Below are 22,407 nucleotides of genomic sequence, written 5' to 3' on the forward strand. Positions count from 1 at the left end.
GCTCATAAGGCATAAGAGTTGCTTCAGAATTTCTGCAGAATAATTCCAGCTCCATGGATTTTGTCTGTTCTCTCATGTATTATTTTGGTTCAGCATCTTCAAATTGAGCAAAGCATTTATTATCAATAAGATACAGAAAAAAGAGATTTAAAATCTCTCTGGGATGGAGATAATAGGCCTGGGAAAAGTGCAAATAAAGACAAATGCAAAGAGATAAAAGGCAGGAAGTCCTTTATTGAAGGGGTAAAGGCAGAGCCACAAACAGACTGTTTTCAAAATTAAAAACAAATACAAACAAGAGGCTAAAAATCAGAAAATTATATTTTCCTCCCTCTCCTTAAGATGAATTCCAAAGGTTAATTTAGGTTGGGTTTGTTATGCTTACACAGCTTGCTTGGTACACCAGAGAGGAGGGAAACACCAGTCAGATACCAGAGTGGATAAACAATGAGCAAAGACATCCCTTCTCCGAGCTCCCTGCAGCTTTCAGAGAGGGGATGTGGGAGCAGCATGTTAAAACACAGTCTTTTTAAATCTCTCTTCTCCTTCTTTTTTATTTTTTTCTTCTTTCCAGACAGCTACTGTACAAAACCAAACAGAAATTTGTAATAAATACCTAACACAAGAGGCTCAGTACATTGCTACAAATCCTTCACTGAAGGGAAACATATATATATACATATATATATATATATAGCCTAATATATAAAACCTCTTTGACTTAAATCAGCGTAAAGGCTACTTGTTTTTACAGAATCCTGGGGCAGGAATTCCACTTAGCATCACCCACACCTCAGCAGAGCATCAGTGCCTCCGGATCCCCCCTCCAGGGGGGTCCCCACCTTCCTCCTCGCTGGAAAAGCAGCAGGATTTGCCCTCAACAAGGAGTTTTTACATCTAGGAAGCTCCAGCAAAGCAGCCACACAGTGATTATAAAAAAAACTGGAAAAGCCCCTTGGCGTGCACAACTCCTGTGTGATAAATACAGACATTTTCCTTGGCACTGTCTCAGATTGATATTCCTGACCCATCCTAAATGCTGGTGGTGACACTGGAGAGGAAACACATGCTGGCTTTGAGTTAAAACCCTTGCAGACACAGAGGGGGAAAAAAGAAAATAACCCTGCAAGGCTACATGACTTTAGCATCCAGCTATTTGTTAGAACTTAAATTCCTGGAGATTAATTAGCAGATGTAGAACATTGCCCAAAGGTAGGTCTGTACCACAGCCCAAACAGCTCTGCATCCAAACTCTGCAGCTGGTCTTCAGGTTTTTTTTTCCTTTCCTGAAAAAAATAAAGGATCCAAGCCCTCAATAGCCTTAATCCTGGGCTGAAGCTCCCATGGTCTTGATAGAAATCATGTATGGAAGATAAAACAGGAATATTTGATGTTTTCAGATAAATAGTGAGGTTTGTGTCTTCAGCAAAGCTCATCCCATCATCCCATTCCAAACCTGGACAATTCCTGTCAGCCAATTCCAATTCCTGAGAGCCAGGAAAGGGTCTCACATGAGCTTGGCTCACTTGGGTAAAAGGGACAAGGAAAAGGATTCTCTCCATAAATGTGAATGGGGAATCTGAAACATCAAAAATTCCAGCCCTCCTCCTCTTCCTATGAGAAAAAGGCAGATCCCACTGGAAATTCAACATTTCGCTGCCAAAAAGGAAGCCAAGGCAGGGCATGAGAGGAGCCTGGAGATACTGAATTGCTCATCCAGCAATAGCAAAATCTTTCCAAATTCCATCCCTGCTCCCCAGGCACTGGCTGCTGCCAGCACACAGCCAGTGATTGCTTTGGAAAGGGCAAAGTTCAGGGTCTGAACAGCCATCTGTGCTGGGGCCAGGCAGCAGCTGGGCTGGGGAGAGGGCTGTGACTGCTTCCCACTGGGAAAGAGCAGCTCCAGCCTTGCCAAGCTTGGGTTTGGGCTGAGAATTGCTCAAGCAAGGCTGGAGCTGGCACCAGATCTGAGCATTTTCACATATCCCAGGGAAGCAGAGGTGAAGAGCAGCACTGGTCACCTCTGGCATGATCTACAGATCCTGGGCTCATCCCTGCTGCAGACCAGGTGAGTGAGTTATCTCCAAAATTACAGCAGAGCTGAAAAATGAGCACACAGGGGACTGAAAGGCAAGGATGTGAAAGGAAACACTGGCACACCAGAGTGCCTGCTCCAGAGGGCATTGCAGTAGGCATTTCACAGTCAGAGCACTGCAGAATTAGGAATTAATTAATCCTCACAGTGGCCTTGTAAGACAGATGAGGTGTAGTTAAGCCTTGGTTTTCTAGCTGGGGAAACAGAGGTGTGGGGTAACAGCTCTAGGAAGAACCACAGATGCTGGGGGTCTTTGGTGACAGAGGTTTGTTGCCCTGTAGATTATAAATCCAGCAGAAATCATCTCTCACCTGTCCTCCTGCCTGACTCATGCTAGGATCTGGCTCTCAGCTTATTCCTTCTCCCATTCACACGAGCAATTTATCTCCCAAGTGACTCAAGGTGCTCAAGGACACCCATGCTGCTGCAGGGAGGGGATGGCAGCCCATTCCACGCCTTTTGTGAAGAGATCCCAGTTTTAGCAGCAGAGACACCCACCCTGGACCTCCTTGACCTGCAGCTGGGATGGGGTGATGGCAAAAGCAGGCTCCACATTGTCTCCAGTGCCAAACCCCAGCAAACCTCACAAAAGCAATCTGCAACCACACCGAACAACAGCTCTTTGGGAACGCCCTACAGACACGCTTATTTTTCCCTTTAAGTTACAACTTGCCTGCGAGCAGCCAGCCAGAAAGAAAAGGAAGAAAGAAAGGAAAAGAAGTGATTCCTCCCTGTTTTGCTGCCATTATTCTCCCCTCTGAGGTAGACATCGATGCGGTGGGGACGAACCACTGCAGAGTGGCCATTTGTCCGGCGAGCGAGCCCACGGCACCCTTGCTGTCCTGCCCCAGTGTGGTGGAAGCCCGTGGCACCCTGCACTCTGAGCAGCCCAGCGTGGCTCAGCACTGCCTCAGCACGCAGGCTGTGGTGGCTGGTGGTGGCCCCGGTGAGCTGCACTTCTCGGGGGCTGTGATCTTCCCGGTGTAATCGATGCAGGAGGCGTTGCGCGTCCGCACGCCCTCGCCGCACGTCTGGGAGCAGGGGGACCAGGGACCCAGGCGCCACAGAGGGCAGGGCGTGTCTCCACAGGGCTTGATGTCCTCAGGCTTGAGGGATCTGTTGCAGGCAGATGAGGTTTGACCCTCCACGTCCCGGCAATCCACCGTCCGCCGCTGCCAGCCGGAGCCACACGTCTTGGAGCACTCGGACCAGTCACCCAGCACCCACTGCGAGGTCAGCATCGGCCGGATGACGTTGACTGACTTCTTCTCTTTGCCCTTCTGCTTGCTGAAAGGGACGTCCTTGGGGATGAAGAAGGTGTACTTGACTTTGGGTGGGAAGGCCTCGCTGGCAATGGTCAGCAGCTGGACGGTCAGGGGCTCTGGGAGCTGTCGGAAGCTCTGCAGCCTCTCCAGAGTGGTCATGGAGCCGCTGTATTTCAGGATGGTGCCCTTGATGAGGATGTCCTGCTCCATGGCTGAGATGGCAAAGTCCCCATTCAGCAGGTACTTGCCCTCAAGGGTTTTCAGGGCCAGGTAATTGCCGTCGTGCCGCAGCCCCCGGTGGCTGCGCTGTTTGATGTCGATGTTGGTGGCTCCGGCGGGGATGGTGACAATGTCATTGTAGCCGTATCTGCAGGGGAAAAGGGACATGGTTATTTTTCAAAACATGCTCAGAGCACACTCATGTAAGGACAGCATTTGGGATCCTGGCTTTGAAGCCATCCCTCTGTAACCCCGAGCACTCAAGAGCTAGAAATTTTGCAGATGTTCTAGATGTGAGCTCTGCTGAAGATTTCTCTGAATTACATAAGAAAATGAGCAATGCAATCAAATGAACAGCCCTGTGATTACCAGCCTAGGTGGGAAATTCCCCTTGCTCCCTGTGTTTGGAAATGGTGAAGTGTTTGGGATTGACAGCCTGTCACTGGTGATGCTGAAGGACGACATCACCTATTGACAGAGATAATACAGATGTAGGTACAGCTACAGATATAGATGTAGAACAACAGAATAGGAGGAGTCTCTGCACACTCAACTCACTTTTTAAGGGTTTTGCAGCCACCACTACAATGCAGAAGTATTCCCATTGGAGAATGCAGAGGCCATTCCCATGCCAGGGAAACATTTTCCTGCAGAGCAGCCAAGGGCCATCCCTGGAGCACCACAGCTCCCGGGATAGCACGAGGAAGGTTTCACTGTGCCCTCAGCACTGTGACTCACACCGTGGGGCCAGCACAGGATATTTTCCATGGATCCCCATGGTGGATGCTGCGGTCAGTAATTAGGTTCAGAGTATTTTGGAAAAAAGCCTTTGAGTCAAACTCTGCTCTCCGTCACCTTGGCCTCCCTCACCCTGATCTTAATGGGATCTCTTCTTGGCTGTTGCTCCTACGCTAATCTCCCTTTAGTCAACCACAAACAACTCATAGGAGAGTGGAAGCCCCGTTTCAGCTGTTCCCTGGAAGGAAATCATTTAGGAAATCTAATTTGACTGTGTGAGTCACCTCGCTGCATGGAACTGGAAGACTGGGCTTTTGTTCCGGTTTTCCAACAAAACTCTTAAATTCTGCTCTCTGGCAAAGCCACGGAGATGTTGGGTGAGGGAAGTGGCTGCCTCAGTGCCCTTGTCCCAGGATTCAAATTCACCCCCAAGCCCAGGGAAAAGTTATTAAACATTTATATCACACGTCAGCCCTTGAATTACGTGTCCAACTCACTGCACTGGTGTGAAATATGTTTTGTAAACTCGTTGGGGCAGCAGATTTATTTGCAGTGGGGTATTGAGCCTGTCACATCAGTTATTATTTTAGGAAATAAGCTCTACTTGGCTTGTATAATTCTGCCCCGAAATAAACTGAGCCTAAGCCCTGGAGTCTGGGGAGGAGCCCAGGCTCTTGCAATGCCAGCCAGCTGAGGATGCTGGCTTGGATCCTTACATATTCCTAGCCTACAACTTCAGTGATAGAAAAAGGGGAATGAGAGAGGATGCTGGTGTTTCTCCCACAGCCCATCCCTGCAGAGCCTCCTCCCTGGCGCCTCACTTGGATCTGTTGAGCGAGCCGGATATTTTCCTGCAAGTGGAGCCATTGCCGCCGCACACCCCGCACTTGTCCAGCTTCTTGGAGGAGCCAATGACGTGATCACAGCCAGCCTTGATGCACTGCCCGTGCACACAGATGGAGAGGGTCTCTGGGCCACACAGCGTCCCATCGATCACCTGGGAAAGGGGATGCAGAGCAGGAACCAGGACATGAGTTCTGACATGGGGTAACCAGGAGTGAATCCATCTCCAGCATCCCTTTGGTGATTCCCATCACCAGAAACCTTACTTTGGTGATTCCCATCACCATCAATCTTACTTTGGTGATTCCTATCACCAGAAACCTTCCTTTGGTGATTCCCATCACCAGGAACCTTACTTTGGTGATTCCCATCACCAAGAATGTTACTTTGGTGATTCTCATCACCCAAAATCTTACTTTGGTAGTTCCCATCACCAGAAACCTACCTTTGGTGATTCTTATGGTGATTCCATCACCAGCAATCTTACTTTGGTGATTGCATCATCAGCAATCTTATTTTGGTGATTCCCATCACCAGAAACCTTACTTTGTTGATTCTTATGGTGATTCCATCATCAGAAATCTTACTTTGGCGATTCCCATCACCAGCAATCTTACTTTGGTGATTCCATCACCAGAAATCTTACTTTGGTGATTCCCATCACCAGGAACCTTACTTTGGTGATTGATATCACCAGGAACATTACTTTCATGATTCCCATCACCAGCAATCTTACTTTGGTGATTCTCATCACCCAAAATTTTACTTTGTTGATTCCCATCACCAAAAACCTTACTTTGTTGATTCTTATGGTGATTCCCATCACCAGGAACTTTACTTTGGTGATTCACATTACAAGGAACATTACTTTGGTGATTCCCATCACCAGGAACGTTACTTTGGTGATTCCCATCACCAGGAATCTTACTTTGGCCTCAAAGACTTTGAATTCACTCCTCCCTCGGGCTCGGCAGAAGAGTTTGCATCTGTCTCGCGGGGACACTCCTGCATACTTGGGAACCCACTCCAAGTGATTCCCTTCCAGGTCAGTGAAGTTGTAGCTGTTGTACTTCTCACACTGCTGCTCCCGAAAGCTTTTCCCTGAAAGGAAAGGTGAAACATGCCCAAAATCCACGGGAAGCTGGCAGGAGCTGCTGTCCTTGGCCATCACAGAAGCTGTGATGAACACCCAGGGGAGCTGAGCGTGCGTTTGGGCACGGCCATCCTTACCATCGGGCGGGCACTCCTCGGTGTGGCAGGACTGGTACTTGGTTCTCTGGCCCTGGCAGTAGCTGCCGCCGTGCTGGGGCCTGGGGCTGTCGCAGTGGCGGTGGGAGAACTGGATGCCTCCCCCACAGCTGCGGGAGCAGGAGCCCCACGCGCTCCACGGGCCCCAGCCGCCATCCAGCGCTGCCTGCAAGAGGCAGGAGAAGCTGAATCCACCTCTGAGCCTGTCCCTCCCCAGCTGCTGCTCCCAGGGTGAGCTGAGGGCTGCAGCCCTGCTAAAATCCAGCCCTGACCCAGAAAAGAGCTTTGGCACAAACTTCTGACTTCCACCAGTCTGTTCACATGCCTAAAGTTAAGCTGGACTTTGAGTACTTTGCTGACTGACTCTGAAACTGCTGCTGATTTCCCCAGCAGGGCAAAAAGTCATGATTTAATTGCAGATCTGCACTGCTTGTTTTGGTTCAGACCAGCCCACAGCTCAGTAGCAGACTTTTGTCTATGACTGGACTTGCCAGTAATAAATATGAACAAAGGAAAAACATCCAGAAATAAATCAGCCCAATCCAAAGCCACTCATGGAGACAGCAGGGGTGGGGTCAGAGATTTGGGAATCCCAAAAGGTCAAGCCCCAGCCCAGCTGTATTGAGTTTGTGGTGGGGGCAGAAGCTCCCCAGAAGCTCCCCCATGTCCAGCAGAGCCAATGCCAGCTCCAGGATGCACCCACCACTGGCCAAGGCTGAGGCCAGCAGAGGTGGTGTTGACCTTGGGGATAAGGTATTTAAGAAGAAAACAAAGTTATTAAGCAGATGTAACTGGGTGCAGAGAAGAGAGGAGTGAGAATGTAAGAGGAACAGCTCTGCAGACACCCAGGGCAGTGCAGGAGGAAAGGCAAGGATTCCTCCAGGTGCCAAGGCTGAGATTCCCGCAAAATTTTTGCTGCCCCAGCAGCCCATGGAGGGCATGGGGGTGCAGAGATGCACCTGCAGCCCCTGGAGGAACCCAGGCCAGAGCAGGGGGATGCCTGAAAGAGGCTGTGACCCTGTGGGAAACCTGAGCTGGTGCAGGATCCTGGCAGGACCTGTGGAGAGAGGAACTCACACTGGAGCAGCTCTGCTGGAAGGAATTGGGACCCTGTGGAAGAGCCACAGAGGAGCAGCCTGTCCTTGAAGGACTGACCCTGTGGGAGAGTGACCCATGCTGCAGCAGTTTGTGGAAGGACTCACATTGGAGAAATTCGTGGAGAATTGTATCCCATGGGAGGGACCCCACGGGGAAGGACTCTGACTCCTCTCCCTGAGCAGCAGCAGGAACAGCCTGTGATGAACTGACCTTAACCCCCATTCCTTGTGTCCCTGCACCACTGGAGGGAGAAGGGACAGCTGGGAAGGAGGGAAGTGTGGGGGAAAAGAGTTTTTCAGGTCTTATTTTACTTCTCATTATTCTGATTTTGTTAGTAATAAATTCAATTAACATCTCTAACTTGAGCCTGTTTTGCCTCTGGTGATTGATAAGTAACCTCAACTCATCTCACCTCATGAACCTTGGTTCTATTCTCCCCTTCCCTGTCCAGCTGTGGAGGGGAGTGAAAGGGAGGCTTTGGTGGGCACCTGGAGTGCAGCCACCTCACCTCCATTGCTGTGTCCCCTTACCTGGGGTTTCAGGGTGTCCTGCTGCACACAGCGCCCGTCCCAGCACAGCCCCTCGCCCTTGCAGGGGGTTCCATCAGCCCATGGCAAGCTGCCATTCTTGGTGTGGCACAGGGGCTCCCCACTGCCTGTCCTGCACCACAGCTGGCCACAAATGTCCTCCTCGGTGGTGTTGGGGCAGTGCTGGAAGTCCTTGCCGAAGATCTGCTGGCACTGCTGGTCCAGGCTGTACAGGGCTCTCTGGCCGGGCAGCTCGGCAGGCAGGGGCACGGGCTGGGCTGGGGCATCCAGCAGGCAGTCACCTGGGCAAGGGTCAAGAGTCAGGCTGCAGATGGAGCTTTCAGGGCTTGACAGCACTGACTGCACCAAGCAGGGCACCCCACTGTTGTAACCCTATACCCTGATGCCTTAAGAATGCAATGTCCCTGCAACTCTCTAACCCTGTAAAACCTATGGACTGACCAGCTGAAATCCTATTGGAAAGAAGCCAAGAAGTTTCTCCTCCCCTTTCCTGACCCACAGAAGAACCCCGAGCCCTTTTGTGATCGCTCTCTTTGTTCCCTGCCAGCCCCCATGGAAGCCATCCGAGTAATAAACTGAAGAAATCCAGGGAAGAGCCTCTAGTATCTCATCTGTTCTACATGATAGCACCCCAGGCTAGCTCTGCAGAGTATATAGGGAGCAGGGCCAGGCCTCAGGGTGTTGTATCACCCCACACCTCTGTCCATGGTCTGGTTTGACTCCTCCTTCACCCCACACCCCCTGCAGGGATGGCAAAGAGCCCGAGCAAGTAAGGAAAAGGCAGTTTTGGGTGATGACCCAAGCCTTACCATGCCCCCCATCCAGGAACTCGGTGAGGTACATGGCACTGCAGGGAGACCAGGGCTGGCTCTTGTTCAGGTGTATGAAGAGAGGAGCCATCACATGGTGCTGGCCCAGGGGCCCGAAGAGCCGCTCGCAGTTCTTGGAGTCGTCGTGGGGCATGCTGAGCACATGGCCTGGGGAGCAGAGCATGGCCCAGCTGAGCTCCCAGCCCAGCTCCTGCTCCTCAGCACATGCTGTGTGGGGCCATCTGTAAGGTATTAAGCAGCTACTTCTGCCAAAGCTATTTGCTTCCACAAATCAGAAGGAATAAAAACCTGCTTGCTCTGTCTCAGTGGTGCAGCCTGCTATGTGCAGGGCAAAGCAGCACAGACTTGTAGAAACTCAGAATGGCTTGGGATGGAAGGGAATTAAGGCTCATCTCACCCCCTGCTATGGACAGGGACCCCTTTCACTGTCCCAGGTTGCTGCATGCCCTGTCCAACCTGGCCTTGAATGTTCCCAGGGATGTGGCAACCACAGCTTCCCTGAGCAAAAATTAGTCAGTGCAGGAATGGCAAGCCAAGGCAGAGATGTGCTTGATCCCATGCCTGAGCTCATCACAACAGGCAAATCATAGAATCACTAAGGTTGGAAATGACCTCCAAGACCCTCAAGTCCAGCCTGTGACTGATCCCCACCTTGTCACCCAGCCCAGAGCACTGAGTGCCACATCCAGGCATTTCTCAAACAGCTCCAGGGATGGGGGCTCCACCACCTCCCCGGGCAGCCCCTTCCAATGCTGACAATTTCCAGTGAAGAAATGCTTCCTGAATTAGTGCAAATGCACCAATTTACACAAGTTTGGGCACTCCTTAGTGTTTCTGCTGGTACAAACCAGCTTTTGTCAGTGCCAGGGGCTCCCCAAGGCTCAGTGGGTGATCCCCAGCCAGGACACGCAGGTGCTGGGCTGTGCCACAAGCTCTCCCAGCAGCAGGACTGGAAGAAGCAGAGTTCCCCTTGGGAAGGGAGGTGTTACCCAGTTCATGAGCCAGGGTGTAGGCTGCCTGCAGGCCCTCGTCCTCGATCACGGAGCAGCTCTTGTTGCGGTCGCACATGGTGCCGATATCTGCCACTCCCAGCGTGTCACAGCTCTGGTGCCCACAGAAATCCTGTTTGTGCCAGGCAGGGGGAGCAGTCAGCAGGGAGAGGGGTCCCACATTCAGCCCAAACATCTCTGTGAGCAACCCACTGGTGGTCTGCACCCCAAATGAAACCACCCCCATTCTCTGCATGGTGGGGCACTGAACTCTGTGTTCAACCCCCTTCTGCCCCTCCTTGGATCCCCTGACCCTTTTCCTTCTGCATTCCCAGGGTGCTGACCTGTCTGGTGAGGAGGATGGCAGTGTCATAGTGCTCTGGGTGCCTGTCACTGGGGGGGTTGAATTTTTGCTGCCAGCTGCAGAAGTTGCGCAGGGTGAGGCCGCCGTTGTCGGACACCTCCGGCCCCGCCGCCGCCTCCTCCACCACCAGCACCTTCACCACCACCAGGCTGATGGAGTTCCTCAGGCTGGGATGCTTGTAGATGTGAGCTGCCATGGACATCAGGGTCAGGATGTGGTTCTGTGGGGGAAGAGATGGGCAGGCAGGGCCTGGGTAAAACCTCTGCTGTGGAGCAATTGTTTGGTTTGAAAAGAGAGAATCAGCCCCATTAATGAAGGCCATCATGGCCAGACCATGAGCTGATGGACTCAGTGCTGCCTTTCCTGGATGCTTTACACCTTGTGCTGGTGGACAAGCCCTGCATCCCCTTCTCCAGACAATGTGTCTCCTCTCTTATGAGCCCTTTGCACCTAGAAATCCCTCTGGAAGAAATTCCTTGGGGAAAAGCTCAGCATTCTGGAGAGTTCTCTGCAAACTCCCCAAGCACTAACCCTGGGGCAGGAACCAACTCACACACGTCTGACTGGAGCAAAACCACCCAGCCTGTGCTGGTCACAGGGTTTGAACCCAGCATCCTTGGCAGCAGACTGGGACTAAACCACTCTGACAGCCAAGGCTTTGCCCAGCAGCATCCCCTGCTTGGTGACGAGCAGGGATTACTTCATATGTCAAAAGCGCCAGCGATGTTTAGGCTGATGTAAACATCTTATCAGAGCATCAAAATTCCTCCTCTGCTTGGCATCGCTCACGGCCCGCAGTCAGGAGAAAAAAATGCAGCTATTACACAATACACTATTGGGAAAGAGAAAGTGGCTTCTCTCCTCCCCAGACAAATTACACCCTGCGGTCTCAATTCAGAGCCTAATTAAACTGGAAGGACTCGATGGGAGCCCTCTGTGATAGCCAAGTTTCACCCAAAATGCATTTCCTGAGCAAGGCTGGCTGTGTGTGCTCATCCATCATGGTACTGCCAGGACAATGCCATTTTCTGAGACACAAAATGCTGTTTCCTCAGCAAAAGAGGGAGATGCTGAGTGAGATACAGCACCAAGAACTGCTCGCCCAGGGCACTTGTGGCTATTTTAAATTATTCTGCCACATTTTATCCCATCACTGGCAGCCCCACATAAACAGATGTTTTGTTTCAACAAGACATCTCCCAAGTCCTCCCCGGCTCATTATCCAAGGGCAGGCCCCAGCAAGGCTGCTGGGAGCAGGGAATAGACTGGTTTATTTAGACTGGCCAGATCTCCACGCCATGACTCACATCCAGCCCGGAGCATGCAACTCATGTCACAGAGAAGTCACTGCAGAGGCAAGAAATTGAAGCAAGATCCCCACAAGAGGCTGCTCTGTGAAACTTGGGGGAATTGTTCATTTCTGCTAAAAATATCACAAAGCTTTCCTAAAATTAGGCCCCTGAAGATCTAGAAGGATACTCTGTGCTGGAGCTGCTCATCATGGGATCATCTCTCATTTCCAAGGGAATAAATCTGCATCCTTTTCTAACCCATTAGAGGTTTCTGTCCATAACAGTAGATTTGACCTGGGAGATCTCAGTTCCTACCACAAATCCCTCAGGACACCAACCCTCACATCCTCAGGGGTACATCCAGCCAAAAACTTCTTTCAGCAGTAGGAACAGAGGGACTTGGAAAACATCTGTCCACCTTCCCTGTGTCTGGAAAGGGAAGATGGAAAGCAAAGCGAACAAACAGCTATTTAGTGAAGATTAAAAGGTCAAATTCACTTGTTCCACCATCTGGTGTCTATTCATACCCATCCCTGGCCCGTGCAGGAGTGGGTTGGGTTTCAGATGGACCCTGACTGCTCTGGGGAGAGCAGCAATGCACCTGCACTGCCTTGGCTTAGCCAAGGGCTTGAAGCCATGGCCAAAAGCAAATTACAGATCCTCAGGGCTCAGGAGAGGCCAGCTGAGCACTTCTGGCCAACAACTGGCTGGGGATGAGCTGAATCCTGCTGGTCCCATCCTCTCTCTGCCTTTGCAAACCAGCCCTGGCCTGACCATCCACCCAGGAGGGAATGCTGCCCTCTCCAGGGTTTCCTTCCCTGCACTGAGGCTGGGGTTGTGGGGACTGGGATCAGGAGCAGGGCAGTGTTTTGGGCTGGGTTTGAGGAGCCCAGGGCTGCAAACACACTGGTTCCTGCCTTCTTGCCAGGCACTGCAGCCCTGCAGGCACAAGGAGCTTCCCTGTCATTTCCAAGCAGCATCCTGGGAGACCTGGCAGGATGTCTGGTAAACACAGCTGGGAAAATCAGCCTCTTACCTGCTCTGGGGGGAGAGGGCACCAGTGTGAACCAGAGAGCAGCATCCCTTCTCTGCCCCATGAACTGCATTTAAGCCAAGGCACTATGAGGGTGATGCCACACAAACCTCCCACCCTTTTCCCCCCAGTTCCAAACCTGGGCTCCCCCTGCTCTCAATATCAAATTCCCCTAAAAATGAGGAGGGCTGACTTTTATCTGCATTACAGGTGAGATCCCTCCTGCCACAGCATCCCTGTGTCTGGGAGAGCCCTGCCCTGAGCCAGGCACTGCCTGACAGGAACCCTTCAGCAGCAAACAGCACAGGCAGAGGGACAGCAAAAATAAACACAGAGCAAGGAGAATTGGAGTGCTTGTCTTTACCCTCAATGAAGGACTGAGTTTTCTGATACAGGCTCTTGCAAAGTCTCTCCCATTCCCTTTCATGGGAACCACTCAGAAGCTGGAGCCTGCAAAGATCCCCAAAAGCTGGCACTTATTTTTAATTATTATTATTATTTTGATGGGTGAAACTGCTCTTCCACAGACACTATTATTGTGGTATGCACTGAATGATTTAATGCTGCTGGACCCACCCAGAAGAGAGGGAGAGCAGGGAGCACCCACAGAACACCCCAGCACAACCTGCCTCCCTCCAACATGTGTGGGGAGCAATGCTCAGCCCAGCCTGGGGCTGTAGGATTGCTTGTTGGGTTGGATTTGGTTGGGACTTTTCTCTTCTTTTTCCCTAGAATCCAGCATTTCTGCAGAGGGGAAGAAGAAAAAAGAAATGCTGAGATTCTGGAGCGCAGACAGATGGAAGGAAGCAAACCCAGGGTCAGGTGTAAAGGCTGCCCAGCTTTTAAAAACCAACTGGTAAAAACATCCCAGGTTGTCCCTTTCCCCCAAGGCACCATCTGTGAGCTCCACCCCCTGGCTCGGGTGCCCAGGGGCTGCTGGCTGCCCTGGCAGCCTCCTCCTGTGGTTTCAAGCCCGGGCCAAGAATTCCCTTGCAAAAACGTGGGAGGCAGCCAAGGGAAATGGGGGGCAAGCCAGGGGAGAGGGGCACACCGTGCCAGCCTGTCGGTGTGCCTGCTGCCCTCCTGCCTGCCCAGCCCTCTGCCCATCCCTGCTCTGTTTGCCACATGATTCCCACCCCCCTTCTCTTTCCCTCTCTGCTGGATTTCGGGGCTGACCCACAACAGCAGCAATTAACCCTGTTCAAGGCAGGGGAAACTGAGGCACATCCAGATTGTCCCTACCTCCCTCCCAGAGACAGAGATGGAGTAAAACCCCACCCTGAGAGCATCCCAGAGCAGGAGAGCTCCAGTTTGGGAGCCAGCTTGGAGTTGCTTCAGTGGGAGCCAGCACATTTCATTCTGAAGCCCTGAAATGCAGCAGCTGTTGAATGTCCTGGTATGAGACGAGTGCACCAGCCAGAGGAATATTTAGGGAGGCTGCCTGGTCCTCCAGCCCCCCACCCAAAAGGGATGCAGGCTCAGGGTCACACTCAGAGCACAAATCCCAGAAGAAAAGCTGGTGGATGGCAGCATCACACAGGTCCCCCTTGGCAAAGATCCCCTTTAATCCCACTCCTGGTGCCTTTGGGATGGGTTTAGGAGGGGCTGGCTTCTTTTGTCAAGGGATTAAGTGAATTTACCCACTCACACTGCAAAATACCCTAAAGCAAGCCTAAGACCCGGACATGAGGGGACCTGGAGCTCCAGGGTGGCTTTGGATTTACCTCCAGTCAGTGTGGGTGTGGAAGAGCCATGGCTCTGGATTTACCTCCAGTCAATGTGGGTGTGGAAGAGCCATGGCTTTGGATTTACCTCCAGTCAATGTGGGTCTGGGAGAGCCATGGCTTTGGATTTACCTCTAGTCAGTGTGGGTGTTGGGGAGCCATGGCTTTGGATTTTTGGGTGTGGGAGAGCTGGCAGCAGGACCCTGGCAATGCCTCGTGCCCTACACTCCTGTCTGGTCTTAAAGGGAAGGGTTTGCAACAGCTCTCCTAAAACCTCATCAATCTGCCTGGAAAAAACACACAAGTCAGCAAGGAATCCCAGCTTTTCCAGACTGATCTGACTCTGCTGTGGCCCTCAGTCATTACCAGCCCTGGGAGTCAGGATCAGCAGATTCCTCACTTGCAAGAGGAGGAGGGAAAGGGGATCACAGCCATCGTGCTTGCGGAGGAAAGCTTGGAAATGTGTCTCATCTGCACCCAAGAGACTGGAGAAATCCCACCACAGGAATCCCATTTGGCTGCCAGCTGGCTGGGGATGCTGCAGCTGGGTTTTGGAGCTGCCTGGTGCTTTAGGTGTCTTGGCAAACGTTCCCCAGCCATGCAGAGCATCCTCACAAGTGCAGCCCAGCTGCAGGTGCTCAGGCCCCCTCCAGCCCCATCTCCTGCCTCAGTTCCCCCTGCTCAAAACCCCACTTCATTCTGAGTGATGCTCACAGACCCTTTGTTTTCAAGCACTTGGGATCCTCTGCAAGAAAAAGGCAAAAACTCCCATGTCCAGCCTGGCTCCATCCCTACATCACAGGGCTCTTCCTGCCACATCCCCCAGGATTTATTGCCCAGCACTGCCCTGCTGCTGATATCCCCCTAAACACCCCATCTCCTGCAATCATCAAGCCCAAACAATGATTAAACCCCCAATTTTCAGGTCTAGTTCTGTTCTCACTTCACCATTCCCTCCTGGTTCACATAAAAGTATTGATGAAGGTAGAATAAGCTCTTATTGTGTAAATTAGGTTAACAGCTGAGCTATAAGGCTCAAATTGATTGGAAATAAATCATGAACAGCATTTTCCCACCACAAGCATGGCATTGATTATAACTCTCAATGCTTGAGTGCATCTTAGGGTGACTCTTCTGCTCGAGCTGTTACAACTTATGCAAGAAAATAACTGGGAATACAAACAATGCTGGTGACCTTTAATAAATATTTGGTAATTAAAGTGTGGTTACGGGAAGAAAAGTCATTATATAAATATGGTTTGTTCTGACTCAACATTTCTACTCCCTGGGCATCCCTCCTAGTCAGCTCTCTAAGATCTCACCAGCACCTGCCACTGCTTTTTTCACTCCACAAGAAAGGTATTCAGGGAGAAACAAGATTGCTGTGCCGCTCCCTGCATTCTTGTTTCAGAGAACAAAAGACACAGAAACACAGCAGGTGGTTTTCTGGTTGTTGTTTTTTTAGCTGATGGAAGTTTTCTCCCAAATATTTTAATGCTATTACTCTATTTATCCAAAACAACATCTTTGAAGGTTTCCTTTCAATCCCTGAGAGCTGATGCAAAAATATTGCTCTAGGGGCCAAGGAAATGATGGTAAAGTGGGAGCCAACCAGGCAGCATCAGCCAGGGCTGGAGCAGCCAGAGCAGGGCAGGGTGCCCCTGTCCCAGCCCTTGGTTATGTGTAGGTGCCTTTTCCTCTCCTGCTGCCTTCACAGATTTACCCAGAGGGCTGCTGCTCTTTCCCCAGCTCAAGCTGGGCATTATCAGGATTTCCCCCAACCCAAATATATCACCTTATTTCTAGCAATTTAGACACCCTTGGGTGCTGCTTCAAAAGCACCAGGTGCCCAGCTGTGTGCAGAAGGTTCACTGTATTATTTTTCCTGCCCTCTTGGGGAATCAGAAACCAACTTCACGCAATGGGAGAGCAATTCCCACCACCATTTATATGTCTGCTGCTTAAAAGTTCAGCTTACTCCACCTCAAACTCTTTTCTGAGCACTGTGAGCGCTCCAAGTGCATCACCCCTCACTCACTGACCCTCTGCTGGTGGCAAAACCAAGCAAGGGGCAAAACCAGAGTGATGCTGAGCAGCTGAAATCAGCTGGAGCCCCAAGGTTTAGCATTTCCCAAGGTCCAGCCTGGCCTGAGCAGGGCTGGAATTAAAATACTGCTTTGTTAGGAGCAGAGAAGCCCCTAGGGGAAGGATAAAGTCGGCAGAAGTGGCAGAGCCAGACTGCCCAAGTTTCAGCTTCCCAACTGCTCCCTGCTGAGCTCCAGCTTCAAGGACTCTTCTCCCAGCCCCGAGCCCCTGAATGAGCAACTTCAATGCACAATTATCCCCTGCAAAGAGCATTTCTGATACTGCAAACCTGAATTTGGAACCATCCCTGCACGGTAGGGGTGGGGAGCTGGCTTTGCCAGAGGCGTGAAAAGCGATCTGGTGCTGATGAATGAGGCACAGGAGATGGATGTGGGGGCTGGAGCAGCTCGGTCTCTGCTCCTGGGGTCTCCCCAAGAGCCTGGTGGGGCAGGGTGTCCGCAGAGAGTGTTTGAGGAGGGTGAGAATTCCTGGCGCTGGTGGCTGAGGACAAGGGCTGTCCATCCATCTGCTCAGCTGCTAACAGGTGGCTCAGGAGCGGCACCGCGCACGACTCAGCCCCTGCTTTATTTACTGCTGGCCCCGGCTGTCACCCGGCAGGGAGCGGAGCCCTTTGCTGTGCAGCGAGGCTGTTTCCTGGCAGCAGGGAGGGCATCAACCCGCCCTGTCCCCACCTTTGGGGACACCGGGCTGATGGGACATCACAGCGCGCAGACAGGGATGCTGGCTCTGGGAAAGGGTCCCCAAACTCAAACCCCTCAGATGAGCACTGCAGCCTTTGCCCCGGGGTTTTACAGCCCCTACACAGCGAGGGAAGGTCGGGACCGAGGTGTCCCCGCCCCGCCCTCGCTCAATCAAAGCTGTCCCCGCTGTCCCGGGGCTGGGGGGATCGGGAGGGCGAGAGGGGACAGAGAGGCAGTGGGGAGGAGGAGGAGGAGAGGCAGCGGATGGGGACAGGACAGAGCGGGATGAAGGGATGCATGTGTAGGAGCACTGAGAGATGAAGGCGACAGAGAGGCAGTGCGAGCTCAGGAGCGGAGAGGGGACAGCACGGAAGGATGGAGAGGCTGCGGGGACCAAAGAGGAGGGACAGGGCAGGCACAGAGGCAGGATGCGGGCACGGCAGCCCTTACCTCCACATCCTCCCCGTAGAAGCGCACCATGGACGCATCAGCCACCAGCAGCGTCTCCACGTAGCGGGGCTGGGACACGAAGCGCGGGGCTCTGCGGGGCGGGGGCGGCTCGGGCCGCGCTCCCGGCGGGGCCGAGCTCCGCTTCAGCCGGTGCAGCCTCCTCCAGAGCGGCCCGGGCCCCGGCGGGCCCAGCGGCTGCAGCTCGTAGGCAGCGCCGTCCAGCAGGAAGGCGGCTCTGAGCCCAGCCGGCCCGCAGCTGCTGAGCACGGCGGCGCTCCCGGGGCTCCCCTCCACGCCGCCCGTGTAGAAGCAGCCCCGGCGCGGTGCGGGAGGAGGGCGGCGGCCGCCCAGGCGCTGCAGGCGGAGGCGGGGGGCCAGGAAGGCGCTGTCGGGGCGGAGGCGCAGGACCACGGCGCGGCCGAAGGCGGCCAGGCGCAGGGCCAGCTGCCCCGAGGGCGCGGGCAGGCGGGCGGGCAGCACGGGCTGAGCCTCGCGGGGCGGCGGCGGCAGCGCCCAGGCGTGGCACAGCAGCAGCAGGTGGAGGTGCAGGGGGGCCCGGCCGCCCAGCAGCGCCCGCCGCCCCATCCCGGCACGGCACGGCACGGCACGGCCCCGCACCCCCCGGGCTCTTCCCCCGCAGCCTCCGCGCCGGCCGCCGAGCCCGCTGTATTTATACTTTCTCCCCCCGGCTTTGACATAAGAGGTTTATTTTTGATCTCTCGCTGTTCTCCCCACTCCCCTCCCCTGCCAGCCGGAGCCTGGGGGAGGAGGAGAAGTGAAGGAGAGAGAGAGAGAAAAAAAAAAAAAAAGAAACGCAACCAAAAAAAAAAAAAAAATCAATAAATATCACCCCTCCTATACCAGGGAAAGAAAAAAAAAAAAAAAAGATGAAGACGAAGAAGCAGAAAAGGAAAAAAAAAAAAAAAAGAAAAAAAAAAAGAGGGGAAAAAACCTAAAAAAAAATCCCCAACCCACTTTTGGATACGATTTGAGGCCAATCAGGCGCCGGCAGCCCCGCCTGCCTCCAAGTGTCAACTCCAGCCTGTTGCTCTCCCGGCATTAACCCCTTCTTCAGCCCCAGCGCTGCCCGCACGGGTCGGATCCTCCCCGGGCTCTGGGCTCCTGCCCCCGGGACAGGGGCTGGCACACTTCCCCCTCCACCACCACGGAAGGTTTTACTCCCGGGGGCTGATTCCCAGCATCCCTTCCCAGCCGGAAAGCACCCGGCCCGTGCCAGCTGGAGAGCATCTCGCTTCAGAAGGTGCCTCGGGAGGTTCCCATGTCCTTCCCTGAGCCAGGGACAGAGAGGGCTTCGGGCCCCAGGGGAAACTCCAACAGGACACACGTACAAGGAGTTTCCATGCTCTGAACCAACAGCTGGATCCACATGGGGTTTCCTCCAGCTGGAATAAGACAACCGGCTAAATCAGACTTGTGGAAAATACCTATGAGAATAATACAATGCAGCCAGCTCCTCCTGTTGCTCTTTTTTTTTGTTTGTTTCTCTGTGTGTGTTGTGTGACTTCATTTACAAACCCTTCATTCACCCGTTTCAGGCTCAATTCCCCACTGAACTCCCTCACAGTGAGGAAAAACCCTTCAGCAATATAAGAATCTCAGGCTGTAAATCCAGGTAGCTGCTGTGTGCTCGGCGTGGCAGGCACCAGGAGATGGGCAGAAACATTCTGTCCCTGGCTGGGAACCCACTCAGAAACAGGGAACAACCGGCTGTCACGGAGAAAGGGAAATCACTACGTATATATTACTCCTTCTTTCCTCTTAAGCCCTCCTTCTCCATTAGTTCATGAAATTCCTGGCCTTTGGAGAGCCCTTTGTGCGGCACTGGAACATCCTGGGATGTCCTTGCTGCAGTTTGGGGGTGGTGGATCCTATCCTGCTCCGTGCCCTGATTTTCTAAACCTTCAAAAGGGAGTAGCCCAGCTGTGCTCCTTTAACCTAGCTGAGAGCACCAGCCCAAGTAACACACTTGGGTTTTTTTTTCCGCTCAGCCTAATCTTAAAAAGAACTGGAAGAGCAAAGCAGCATTTGGCACCTCAGGATTCCTGAGAAACCAGAGTCTGGCCAGTGCTGAGTAATGAGGAGTGGGGTTAAAGGCTGCTCTCCCTTTACTCCAGGATGTATTTACATCTCTTTGTCTATTATTATCTCCACTTAAAAGCCACATCCCTACCTATATAGTAAACACACAGCCCTGGCTCCAAACAGCAGCTGCCCTGGGGCCACGGCTCTGGTTACTCCTTTTTAAAGTGTGAGGTTTGTGACCGTAGCAGAGCAGGAAATAATAATTAAAAATAATTTTGGGTGTGGAAAGGGACACTTCCAATCCAGATGTTGAGTGGCCAGAAAATTGCAGGCAGGGAGGAAAGCAAGGCCAGGTAGAGTGGAGTTCGGTTTGGGACATGTCTCCTTATCTAATGGGGTTCTCCAAACCCCAGAGCCTCGGCTGGTCTGCCCAGCAGCCCCTCCTCTCCTGGCAGGGAGCTCAGTCTGTTCTTCCACTGACTCGGGTGGCTGTTCTGCTCTCCAGCTCCATCGGGATGGGGACAGTTTGTGTTCTAACACCAGCAGCAAAGCGCAGAGCCGTTAGCAGAAGCCAAAAGTGAGCCCTGGCTCTGCCCTGACTCAAAAAGCCTTGAGGCTCTTCAGGCTTTGCTGGGAGGGGAGGGGAGGGGGTGCCCCTGCTCCGAACTGGGACAGGTAAGGCTGCAGGCAACAGGATGTAATTTATTCCCGGCTTTCCGCTCCCGGAGCTGCATCTTTGATCTGGGAGGACACGCTTGCATCTTAGCTTGGAGGCACCGCTGGTTTTCATTAGCGGCTCGCTCTGCGAACAGTAGCTGGAATTCCTTGTAGCCTCGCCGGGCTCGTTACAAACCAGCCCAAAGAGGCGCTGGGAACGAGCAGAACCTCACCTGGCTGCCCCTCGGCATCTCCTCCCGGCAAAGCCTGAAGAGCCTCAAGACTTTTTGGGGTTCCTGCTTCTTCCCCCTCGCAGGATGCGCCGCCACCCTGCGCTCCCCCTGCCCGGGGCTGCCTGAGCATGTGAAAGCCATTAAACCCCCGTCACTGTGATTTACAGACCCTTTTGATCAGACAGCTTGGAAACGTCTACCCCGCTCCCCTCGCGTGTCCCCAGCCCTGCAGAGCCGGGCAGGTCCCTCCTGTCCCTTCCCGAGGGCTGATCCTGCCCAGCTCCCAAGGGAATTCCGCTCCCAGGATGAGACCCCGCTGTGCTGCTGCTCCTGCTCAGCACAGCAAGATCGCCCCGTTTTGGGGGGGTCTCAGATGCTTTGCTGTCCCTTCCTTCCTTTGCAAATCCAAACTTGCAGCTCCAGGCTGAGTTTTACTTATTCCCTTTTGATCTCAGCGCAAACACTCGGGACAATTATTTGAGCTGCCAATGAAGCAGCGCCAATCCCCAAATTTGAAACCACTAGATGTCAGTGCTGCCCTACTGTGCGGTGGGAAACCCGAAATCCATCCCTGGGAACTTGCTGGGAAAGTGGGAGCGGAGGGATGTTGCAGCCAGCTCAAACCCTACCCCATAGCAGAGGGAACCTTTCCGATAGTTTTTATTTTGAAGTAATCAGGTGGGCTGAAATGTCTACCAGAAAAGCAGCTGGGCTTTAAATCAGAGTCCTGCCAAGTTACCTTCAGTGAAACCATCCTGGCTGTGAAGGTTGGTAAAGGGGAGGCAGGGAAATGCCTGTTCCTGGGAGGAAAGGGGAGATTTGGGCTTGATTTGGGGCGAATTAAGGAGCGAAATGTGCCAGTACCAATCTGTAGTCGCTGCCTTGTCCTCCCCTCTCCCCATGGCCACAGCCACGAGAGGGCTCTCCTGCCTTAGAAGTGGAGGTGATTTAGGCTTTGGTGCCTCAAAACCCTGAATACCCCATTACAAAAGGGTTTTCCTTCCCTTGGTGCTGTATTTGAAGCCCCTGCAGTGCACAGCTCACCCCTGGCAATGAGGGTTGGCTGCTGTGGGAGTGATGCTGGGCAAATGCTAATTCCCCTGGATCCCCTGAATGCGGGAAAAGAAGATTTTTATAAGTCAGGGAAGGGCAGGGACGTCCAGGCTGGGTTTTGGTTCAGCAGCTCATGATGCTGCCTCTGAGATTGGTGCTCTCGATGCTGGGCACATCAAGAGCTATGGCTCGTGTGAGCTCAGGGTGATTTGATGCTTTCATTTGATTTGATACAATTTGTAAGAATTCCATTTCTAATTTCTAAACCACCTTTAGATTTTAATTTTTTTCATATAATTTTCTCTCTTTTCCGTATTTATTCTCTATTTTTATTTGCATTTTGATTTGTAACTCCATCATCCATCGCCTTCATTCCATTTCACACCTGGATTTCCAGAGCAGGGATGTGGCACTAGGGGTCAGCCTTGCCTCAGGGTGAGTTTGGAGCCCCAGTTGTGTCCAGGTGGAATCGGGGCAGGTTTATGGCTTTCCAAAACCAAGGGATAAATTCTGTTTCCAGCATTGCAGCCTCCTCCCTGGGGAGCTGCTTCTCTATTTCCTGTCCGGGTCTTGGGGATTCCAAGGTGTCCTGAGACCAGCACATCAGTGAGAAAATCCTCCAAGGATTGTCTGGTCCTTCCTGAGACTCCAAAGTCTGGTCTGAAGTTAAAACCCTGTAAAAAACCCTCCAAACCTGTTGTAGGGCTGCTTTCCCTATGGAGCAGCCCATACATTCTGTGAATAAATATGGCATGTTAAATGAGAAGACTCTTTAATAATAATAATAATAGTAGTAGTAGTAGTAATAGTAATAATAATAATAAATCTCCCCTCCTCCCTATTGCACTCTCACATTGTTTATGGGTTGATGGAAATGAATGAACTCTGTAATGGTTTTC

General features: G+C 52.5%; 1 protein-coding gene across 1 annotated transcript; it reads right to left on the minus strand.

Moving 5' to 3' along the window:
- Window positions 1-214: 214 nt before the first annotated feature.
- Window positions 215-18,107, minus strand: ADAMTS8 (ADAM metallopeptidase with thrombospondin type 1 motif 8). The gene is made up of 9 exons (XM_033081779.1): window positions 17,523-18,107; window positions 10,218-10,457; window positions 9,874-10,006; window positions 8,864-9,031; window positions 8,037-8,335; window positions 6,391-6,574; window positions 6,089-6,261; window positions 5,139-5,314; window positions 215-3,727 (listed from the first exon to the last, which is right to left on the minus strand). Exons 1-9 carry the CDS (start codon window positions 18,105-18,107, stop codon window positions 2,995-2,997), a joined length of 2,691 nt encoding a protein of 896 aa, XP_032937670.1. The 3' UTR covers window positions 215-2,994.
- Window positions 18,108-22,407: the final 4,300 nt, after the last annotated feature.

The sequence above is a fragment of the Catharus ustulatus genome, chromosome 28 (assembly GCF_009819885.2).
Source record: "Catharus ustulatus isolate bCatUst1 chromosome 28, bCatUst1.pri.v2, whole genome shotgun sequence".
NCBI lineage: Eukaryota > Metazoa > Chordata > Aves > Passeriformes > Turdidae > Catharus > Catharus ustulatus.

Coding starts and splice junctions, on each gene's coding strand:
- ADAMTS8 (XM_033081779.1), bottom strand. CDS start 18,107: ATGGGGCGGCGGGCGCTGCTGGGCGGCCGGGCCCCCCTGCACCTCCAC. Junction 6,262..6,390: donor CGAGGAGTGCCCGCCCGATG/GTAAGGATGGCC, acceptor CTTTCCTTTCAG/GGAAAAGCTTTCGGGAGCAG. Junction 5,315..6,088: donor TCAAAGTCTTTGAGGCCAAA/GTAAGATTCCTG, acceptor CCCCTTTCCCAG/GTGATCGATGGGACGCTGTG.